At 34.6% G+C, this 10,347-nt stretch overlaps 1 protein-coding gene across 1 annotated transcript; it reads right to left on the reverse strand.

Moving 5' to 3' along the window:
• Positions 1 to 206: 206 nt before the first annotated feature.
• Positions 207 to 9,522, reverse strand: LOC130804042 (omega-amidase, chloroplastic). Its single transcript, XM_057668339.1, has 10 exons — positions 9,035 to 9,522; positions 8,818 to 8,934; positions 6,020 to 6,244; positions 5,823 to 5,916; positions 4,730 to 4,804; positions 3,831 to 3,909; positions 3,614 to 3,629; positions 2,725 to 2,805; positions 888 to 970; positions 207 to 564 (listed from the first exon to the last, which is right to left on the reverse strand). The coding sequence occupies exons 1-10, from the start codon at positions 9,284 to 9,286 to the stop codon at positions 495 to 497; spliced, it is 1,092 nt and encodes a 363-aa protein (XP_057524322.1). The 5' UTR covers positions 9,287 to 9,522; the 3' UTR covers positions 207 to 494.
• Between the last annotated feature and the right edge of the window lie 825 nt (positions 9,523 to 10,347).

Genomic DNA, 10,347 nt, shown 5'->3' on the forward strand with positions numbered 1-10,347 from the left:
AACCAAAATATCAAAAAATATGAAATTGAAAACAGATTTGAAACTCTAGAACAATGGTGAATTTATTAAAAAGCTTCCAACAATGCTCTTATGGCAATGCCCAATCATATTAATACTGCTCTAGAATCAAAGTACTCGGGCCACAGGGCTTGTTTAGAGTACGAGAATGAAAATTATGAGACTATCAAATGAGACAAAAGATGGGATTGTCAGTCGAAATTTAAAGGATTACGATAGCAGAAATTGAACTTTCTTATTGAGCGATATATGTAAGTTTCGAGCTATCGATTTCAAGTTCTAATAATACACACATTCTTGCTCCTTTATTCACGTGTTTTGATACCCAACTCAAACGGAGAAATACAATAGAACAAAAGTCATTACGGTTTCTAATGCAGTGTTCGCCTTCATAAGGAGTTCCAATGATTCATTTATCGCTCGTTGAATTAGTAGTGCAACTCATTGGCCATCTCCAATCAACGCGTTATCAGTGACTATGATCTTTGAACATCCACCAATTGGTATAGATCCCCTCGACGTTGCTTCTCCAACGGGAGATTAGTCCTATTTATGGGGAGAACGCATCATCAAAGCAAAATAAAGAAATACATAAGCAATAAACCTAATCCCGTCCCCTCCCTCATTTGTTGCAGGCTTTTCCTTTGCAGAGATTTCATAAGTTAGGCGATATTTGAGTTGAGGGGCTCTCTTCGATCGCGACTTCCTCGTGATGAGTATACTAGTCTGTCTTCTTTCCCAATTCCCACCCTCCACAGCCCCTGCCTTGGGCGGGACTTATTGGGATGATGATGGTGGTGGTTTTTATCAGAAAATTATAAGATTGAATAAAAGAAACATTGAATGCGTGTTGCAAGTCTCGTTTTTACCTTCGAAGTTCAATTGATGAGTAATCAATCTCAGCTATAATGGTATCCTCGTCATGTTCTGTTGTCGCCAAGACTTCTCCAAACTGCAAAATAAATTGATGATAAATATCACTATCAGAAGTTAAGAATGGTCAATTTTATTTGACTTGTACATGGGAGATATTCTAGAGTTTGTTTGTTCCCAACTTCTTCTAGTACCAATAATCCTATATATTAAGCCAATACTACAGTTAAAATTTGCCTCGACAAGAGAACGCGATGAGGACACAGAATTCTCTGCATTTATTAATCAGGTATTTTTTGATACCTTGAACTTGGTACGAGCTTCTCCGAAGATATGCATTACCATTCACAATTTGGTACGAGATAGCAGTTAAAAAGAGGCATAACTATCAGAATTATTAGAAACTTCCTACATGATCACTTAGTTTTGAAAGGGGGCACCGAGGCAGAAAGGGTCCTTGGAGCCTAGAACCCTCACAAACAGTAACGCCAAAATGCAGATTTTTCGTAGACTTGGTTTTGATGGCAGAAAGTGAAGGAACGGAAAGAACAGAAGCAAATGACAGGAAGAGCAAAAAGTTTAAAGAACTTAAGACGAGAGAAGAGAACGGATAGAGTTTAGAAGAATTGTATATTTAGGTGTTTGGTATGAGAAATGGAAATGAAATGAAAATGGAATGCTTCCTCCTTCCACTTAAATTGCATAAGCAGTTTCTCAAAATTTTATTGAATCTGTCCCAAGGTTCTTCCACCATTCGATACCCAATACCATATCATACTCACCTAATGATACCAACAACACATCTCCAAAAACAATCTCTTGTTTATTTTCCATCAAAACGCTGAACACTTGTATTGACCTAAAAAGTGATTGTCATAAAATGCTTTATCATCTCGACCTTCTGTTCTTTCTTGAATTCTTCTTTCAAATCAACTCACTCTTTTGTAGACAGAAATCGCATGAGGCGCAACCACAATGTATTGATGTAGTTTCAGTCACAATCGCACTAATGGTTGCGAAGGCTTTTGTGGTCAATGCAAATGGTTTTGTGGATGTTTTTACCTATATTTCAGTCATGGTAAGCTTAAAAAAACTTGACAATACGGTATTGATTCAGTGATGAGGACAATATTCTGCACGTATTGTAAATCGCTCTCCCTTGAGTAGTCGAGGAACTTTTGACCATGTTTCACTGCAACTGAGGACTACGCATGCCTAACGCACAATTTTTAAAACTACATATAATCATGAAGAAGCTTGCAACAAATAACAGATAGGTCGTAAGTGGGCTCTAAAGAAAGGCACAAGCCAATGGAAATGATACATCAACACCCTCAAGGCCATAAACAATCTTATAATGGATGACTTGGTTGACAGAGCTATGATACCCAAAAAAAGCCCAATTATTGTAGGAGATCTCTTTTGTTTTCTAATACTCTGTACACCGCTCCTAGCACAAAAAGAATTATATTGGACAATCTATGTAAACATTTTAACAAATAATAGAAATTAAGATCGGTTACGTGGTCAGACTGTGATGAATCGGGTCAAAGGGTCCAAGGGCATTATCGACATTTCACTATTAATTATGGCCCGAGTATTACACAGTCACAGAAGGCTAAAGTAGACATTGTTAGGAGGTCTTAGTGAGCACAACTTTCCAGTCTCCAACCAAAGGCCTGCTTGTTTTGTTCCAATGGCTCTATGATCTAGTTTTCTTGATTTTAAATTTTCTTTTCCAAAATAAAATATTGTTTCGATTTTTCTGCAGCACACCAGAGAGCCAAATAGAAAAGGATTGAGGCAGAGAAATAAATAAGCAAAAAGACTAACCGGACCAATGAGTGTGGAGTGACCCCAAGCAACATAACCAGCGCCAGCATCCCGTGCAGGTGAGCAAGTAGCTACATATAACTGTCATTTGTAATAATCATTAGTTTGCAACAGAAAAACACCAATCATAGCAGAAAGCTAGCATCAAACCATACCATGGGAACTTCCATTAGTACATGCAAGTCAGCCGGGAAATTACTCGGTTCATTATGTTCATAATTTAACATTTTCCACATCTAGTATTCTAGAACAAGTACTACATAGGAAGAGCACTATCATCACCCAGTTGGTCCCACAATAAAAGAATAGATAAACTAAATATTTAAGATAAATTTGTTAAAACGGGCTTGTACACAACAGACCCGCATAAGAGAAGAGTTGGTTGCACATAAACTTGACGAGGTTCCATGTTTAAAACCAATTGGTATTAGGAGTAGTCCATTAAGTATATATGTTAGTCAACATTTTTCTAATTCTTCAATGTGGGATCACATGTGAGTTATTTTTCCTACAATTTACAGAAGAAAATAAACAAAACACATATGAGTAGAATTTTAGGAACCCAAGAAAAACTAAGATAAATAATTGCAAGCAATTCGTTTGTTGCTTTCTAATTCCCATCCTAGTTTTTGATTAATGCATGCTCTATATAGGTTGAAGTATGTGTTTAGATATCTGTCAAATCCATTCATACTAACTATTATTTCGTCTATGACAACCTGTTCACAAGTTACATTGAACTACAATAAGGTCAAAGCTTCAGATACGACTCTGTTGTCAACAGAAATAAGAACCTTTTCTTTACATATTACCATGTTACGCAACACACAAACACCAATCCCAAGAATATGTATCAGCTCATGCCAAACAATGTAGGTTTTGTGGTTACCTGATTATCTACAGCCCTGCAAAAGAGCACCAGAAAACACATTCTCAACTAAATTGTTGACAGGAAGAAAAGAGAAGGCTAATGATGTTATGAAAATTTTAAGGAGCTTCATCCATGAAAGACTAAGTCATCTACATCGACATACCCAGTGGCAGTGAATACATCATTTAAAAAAACAAAAGGGCGATAAGGAGAAGACACAGATTGTGTATGTTACCTGGCCCTCTGAAGCAATTCCCAATGCAGTGGTCCTGTTGTCATGTTAAATGCTCCGGGGTAACACAATAAATGAGCTCCTAAAGTGCAGAAAAGAGATGTCACAAATCACAATAATGTTTCTTGTCAATACGGCATATCTACGTAAAATAAGTACAGCTTGTAAGATGAAAAAAACTACTATTAGAGATATTACAAAAATATATTTCCAAATAAGGCTAGGAGAATGTTGTTATGTCTAAAATATTATGTCTTAGATATCTATTTTTTGAAGAAAACATTGTTTTTTTAGAAATGTTTTTAGATATTAACTATGTTTGGGGAGGGGAAAGTTAATATTTACATGTTAACAGTTAGATGGAGTATATTGCTTTAAACAACATTTGTTAAGAAGTCTCTGATAGAGATGTTCTTCATGTTAATAATAAGAATCAAGTCAGCCAGATCACAAAATTTCATTTAAAAAAAATGTATCAGCTACAGTGATTGTTTCTTAAAAAGAATAATTTACATATACAAATCCAACATTAGGGGAAAAAATTGTATATTTAACAGTATTGTTAGTATTATAGATCAACATTCCAAGAAAAACAGGCATCACATGGGTTTATTGAAATAATTGAAAAAATTCTCGAAAAAGAACTTCACATTATCAACACCATCATTACATACTACAATGCTACTAAGGGCTCCTACTCAGGCCGGGTTGTTGGAAGGGGGTTGGATGTGAACAGTCAACCCTTGTAATGACAAAAAGGTTTTTGATTGATCTGATTGCAAATGTTATTAACAAATTCACATATATAAGAAAAGCGCATGATGTCAATGCAGGATGAGACTAGAGGAGAACTAATTGGCCATAATGATTATGCAAGTATACCTAAAAATGACAGAGGATACCTCTTGCAGCATACAACATAGCCAGTTCCTGAAAGCGTATGTCATAACAAATGCCAATTCCAAGACGCCCAACCTCTGCAAATTGAGACATGTCACCAAACCTACTCGAAGAATTTTCTCGAAAACAACACAAATTTTGCAGTGATAAATAAAATCCCTTAAAAGCAAGTCAGCCAAGGATCCTCCCTTTGGCTGAAAACTGTAGGACCAAAATCATCCGATAATATGACTGCACTTTTACAGTAGGAAAATATTACAATACTCTTCACCAACTACGGATGAAAGATGACTATAAATCGTAATATCAAACATTCAAGAAGATGGAAGTGCATTAGCAATTGGTCTCTCCTTTTTTGAAATTAATAATTTATCATTTTCAAATAAGTAAAAGACTGTCAAACAATTGAAATTCGACAATTCAAGGTTTTTCTTTCTTTGGATCCTAAACTGTACCATAATCCTATAATCGTTTTATTTCTTTTAAAGAATTTTGGGTGGCATATAATAGTATATATTGATTTCCTAGCAGTAGTATCTACACTTTCATATCAGAAACATATTGATTTTGAGGTTAGGTTTGAGAACCTTGTCGATAATACAGTTAATTTTGAAGTGGTGGGGCAAGTGAGCTAGTGACCCAGAAATTCGCTAAGACTAAAAAAAATATTTTAGAGTCCAAAAGACAATTTGAGGTTGAGATTTAAAAAGACATGTAAAACTTCTTCTTTCTTCCTGTTTGGGACCAGAAACTTGGTGGGTGAGATGGATAACTCGAGTACAATACAAAGAATTTGTACTAAAGCAGTACATTTGGGACAAAATCAACCCACATGTTAAAAGTTAAAACTTCAAAGATAAATCGCATCTAGATGTGTAACTACCCAGCAGTCAAGGTAAACAAGAAAGACATAGTACTTCTAGACAGAACTTTATCCTCCCACCAAAATGAAGTCTTTATATAAATATAGAGAAGACCTTTAAACAAAATCATATGGAAGCATTGGACATTCTATTTAGTATCATCAAAATCAGCATCTCATCACACAGCTTAAGTGCTCATATAATCCCTTTAAGAACGCATTTCATAGCAAACCTGTATCTACAACTGTCGGTGCTTCTCCTGCTGTAAGTGTTTGTGATTCTTTGAAAGTAATCTTCCCAGGAATATCAATATCAAATAGGTGTATCTGTAGTGACAAATGTAACATTAAGAGATGAGGTCCATGCAAACAGCAGAAGCAGCAAGAGGTGCGCATAGATAGAAAGAAATCCTGAAGAATCAATGTATACCTTCCTATGTTTAGCTATTAGCTTCCCATTAGTATCAAAGACACAGCATGTATTATAAAGACGATCCCCAAGTCGTTCAGGGATGGAGCCCCCAATTATTGTTATCTTCAATGCACGAGAAACTTCAGATAGCATTGCTGTCGAGGGAGACACATCTCCTCCAGCATCAATATCTTCAGCATAGACTGGGAAACTATCATTTGAATATGGACTATTCCAAATCTCCTGAATTGATAAATACCATCATCAATATTAAGTACATCGGCCATAGCTGTAAAGAAAAAACACGAGTAATTCAAGGCCTTAGGTTTGCATCACTTCCCCCTATAGTTAGCTTTGTGTCAATATACACTTTTTTTTATTGTCGTCTGGCATATGTGATAAATAAATAAACTAGTAGAGTTTGGTTAGGACTCAAGTCCTTTGTATGGTTCATACATGCAGACGTACAACCAGGAGCATGGTTGGCCACTGTTTGTAGTCTCCCTCGCATGCTAGAACTCTGTTGGACGCATACTCCTCTAGATGCACACATTGCTACGCACATGCATGCTGCGCAGACATTCCTCCTTATGCTAGACCACCTCTTGCGTGGCACTTCTTGTGTTGAGGCTACAATGAGAATCCCAAGGTTTATGTGTTGCTATGGCACTATGCATTAGACACTAGCAATCTGTCTTGAAAGCACACGCCTCGAATGAAGGCTCATGAAAAGTTGCTTTTCTTAGTCAGCGACAGGGGAGTTTGATCCGAAACATCTTTTGATAATAAAAATTGATAGTACACTCAAGGGATGACATGTCCTGCCCATGAAACTGATTACCACTTACAAAAAAACCTTTAATTCACTTCGACAAAGATCTCCCAAAGAAAAATCATTTATAAATCTGAAAGCCTTCATCATTATTCGATCCAAAATATCTTATTTGGAAAGACACATCCGATCCAAAAACCGAATATCAAATACCATTTTGAGAAATTCGGATATCTAGGCTTTATTATGGATATTTAGATCGGATATTGAAAATATCCACTTTTTAAAAAATTGCACATTGGGTAGAATATTGAATGAATAAAATTGTTACTATTTTTCTCGTAGATGCACTAGCAATACTATAGAAGACTATTAGTCATCACCACGGCTAGCCATTGATCGTTTTTCATATTATAAATATTTATCACTACAACTTCTAGTCCAAAAAATTATATACTCAAACAGCTCATAGACGTATTAAATTCCACGCCTAATGATGTACAAGTTATGACCAAATTCATCGCATATGATGATTAGCCTAATATTACTAAATAAAATTAAAGACATGTTCCATGTAAAATCTATCGTCGATAGAACCTAAGACTCAATAAAGACAAAATTAAGGCTAATGATAGTCACTACTACCAAATACTACAAGATACAATGATTACAAATCATCTTATCCCTTCGAAAAAACATAGGACGGCCCAAGGGTACGTAAATGTTCCGATCTGCATCAATATGTCCACCATCATATAGTTGTATCTTCTTCCCCTTTCATAAAATCTTGTTTGCCTTATGGTTCGCATTCCTCTCATTTTTAAATTCGTCCAATGGTATAAAAACTCTTGTATAAGTAATAATGTCACAAGTACACATTGACAATCTCACTACAGCAACAATTTGTCCTTTATAGTAGTTTATATATGCCAAATCTTTGACCAGATTGTGAGCTTACTATACACCATTGAAAACTCTGCAAATTACTATACACCGTTGCCCAAGTCTCATCTGGTGTGTATAGCTTTGGCCAGCCTTTATTCTATATATTGGCCAAGATATTACCTGATGTATTAGGGCCCATGGTCCAAACAGTTCTAGGTTAAGATTCCCTTATTTGTTAGTAAGAACTACTTTCACACATGAAAGTAAAAGAAATAACCTCAAATATACAAAACCATGACAGAGTAAATTGTTCTGTGAAAGCAATATATTGTAAGAATGTTTTTAATCTTTCTTATTAAAATTCGCCAGTTAATTTACCAAGTAGAGTGTGGAATCTCATCGTATGCTTTATAACTTTATGGTCTAACAAAAAAATTATGTGCGGAATTTGGGAAACAAATCCATGAGGTCAAGTTTACTTTATATTTGGCCAGCTGGTGCATTAATTCATCAAATATTATAACCAAACAACTCATTTAAATGCATCTCAGTTACCACCTATTATGGATATCTTTAGTTATCCGGCATCCATTAGAAATAGGCTAGGCAAAGTCTAAAATTGACTTTTTGAATAGAAATAGGCAAAGTCTAATATAAACTTAGTGCACACTAATTGAATTGGGCATAATTCCTCATCCTTTACTCTTCTAATCCACACTTTTTACTCTACACTTCACTAACACACGCTTCTAAGTCTCCATTCCCCTAGCCCACTTGCATGTTAAGGTTGGTGCACATAATTTTAGTGTGCAATTAAGCCCACACAAGGGTTTCTAAATGGGCTATTAGCCTGTTAATATTAGTCGTAATTTATTGAAAATTAAATGTTGATCTTTTGAGAAAAATTGAATTTAAGGAAACAAGATCCTATACAAAATTTGAGACAATAGCTGTTCTAATAGACTAATAGATGTTATTTTTTAGGAAATAAGATCTAATATTTGATTAATCAAGCATATATCAGGCAATCTTTCAGTTCTCATGATAATCTCAAAGATCAAAATTGCAGCATCCTTCAAGCAGAAATAAATTATACAATAACCCAGTAAGAATACATATTTAATTATCATAAAATATAGGAATAGGATAAGAAAATTACAGGCAAGACAACAAGCTTGGCACCCTTTTGAGCAGCATCTTCAATAGCCTTTTTAGCATGATCAATATTCCTCATTTTATCAGCAGTTACAGAAAGCTGGCAAAGCCCAATTTTGTACTGCCCACCAAAGATATCAAAGAAAACAGTCAATCCCACATACCAAAAAAAAAATCAAATTACAATAAAAAATTAGGTTTTGAAGAAAGAAAGAGGGAACCTTAGTGATTGGAGGTATGGGCATTTGAAGAGCAGGAGGAACCCTAGCTTGTTCAGGCTTGAAAGATAAGGCCATAGTTATAGAAAACCTAATATTGTTTTGCTTAGATTGTTTTTGATGGTTCCTGATCACTCTATTGTTGAAGATTGGAAGAGAAGAAGAATCAAAAATCGAGGGTGAGTAAAGTTTGGAGTGAAATTTTGAGGGGTTCAGAATTCTAGTATTGAAGATTGTTCTTCCTGCTTTATTCATTTCATTTGCCAATTACTCTAGACTAGTTGCTTCATAATCGTCTGGCTTTTGGATTTCGACCTTGGCTGTGCTGGTTCACGACCCGAAATCCAATTGTAAATCACACATTTTTACAAATCTTACTATCAGATATGTTTTATATTTGGATACAAAATTTTTAGTTTATGGGCTTCTTATTTTGAGGTCTTCTCACCGAAAATAAGTCTCATACAAGATAGACCGATTGAAAATTAGTATGTGTATGTGAATGTATTTTCTAATTAGTTCCAATATATAGGGTGTGTATGGCAAGAGGCAATTGAGATTGAGGATTAGGATTTTGGATAAGATTTTATAGAAAGTGTCCTATTTGTTAAAGGAGAATGAATTGGTAAAGGTTGGGGTTGAGATTCGAAAAGGAAAAAGTCTTAAAAAAAAGTCTTGAAGGAGAGTGGTAATTTGAGTTAAGACTTGAGTAAGATATAAAAAGTCATTTTTACCATTAATGAAAGCAAAGAAAAATAAAGAGTTATAAGAATGTTTTTGTAAATATAATCAATTTTTATCCAACTTTTTATCTATCTATTTTTATATTTATCAAACAAAAGTTTCAATTCAAATCTCATCCTAAAATCTCATTTCAAATCTCAACTATAGTTCTCTTAATTTTCATTTTTACATGTCAAACACCCCATATGCCCTTGTTTTGCAATATTAAATGTAATTTATGAGGTAAAAGGAAAGAGAAATTGATATTAATTGAAAAAATAAATGGAGGAAACGATAAGGCATAGTTATGTGAGGTAGGGAATTATTCTCGCTAAATAGGTGTTAGCAAAGAAAATTAAGGGGATATATGCACTTGTTTCTTACCAAAATTTATAATGTGTATTAAAATTATATTGTCTATATAAGGCTTTATGACAATAAAAATTCTTGAATTTCTTTCTAGCATATTCTTTCTCTTTATTTAATTTAAAATCTTTGCAGTTTCATATACATTCACACACAACACATCACTGTTATATTGAGGGGTGTTTGGCATTAAATGTAAAAATGTAATGAAAAGGAAATATAAAAGA

This window comes from Amaranthus tricolor, chromosome 17, assembly GCF_026212465.1.
Source record: "Amaranthus tricolor cultivar Red isolate AtriRed21 chromosome 17, ASM2621246v1, whole genome shotgun sequence".
NCBI lineage: Eukaryota > Viridiplantae > Streptophyta > Magnoliopsida > Caryophyllales > Amaranthaceae > Amaranthus > Amaranthus tricolor.

What these genes read in the sequence shown, in the direction of transcription:
- LOC130804042 (XM_057668339.1), bottom strand. Translation starts at nt 9,286, where the DNA reads ATGAATAAAGCAGGAAGAACAATCTTCAATACTAGAATTCTGAACCCC. An exon ending in CCAAGCTTGTTGTCTTGCCT is followed by an intron (nt 6,245 to 8,817) that starts GTAATTTTCTTA and finishes TTATCAATTCAG; the next exon opens with GAGATTTGGAATAGTCCATA. An exon ending in TATGTTGTATGCTGCAAGAG is followed by an intron (nt 3,910 to 4,729) that starts GTATCCTCTGTC and finishes TCTGCACTTTAG; the next exon opens with GAGCTCATTTATTGTGTTAC.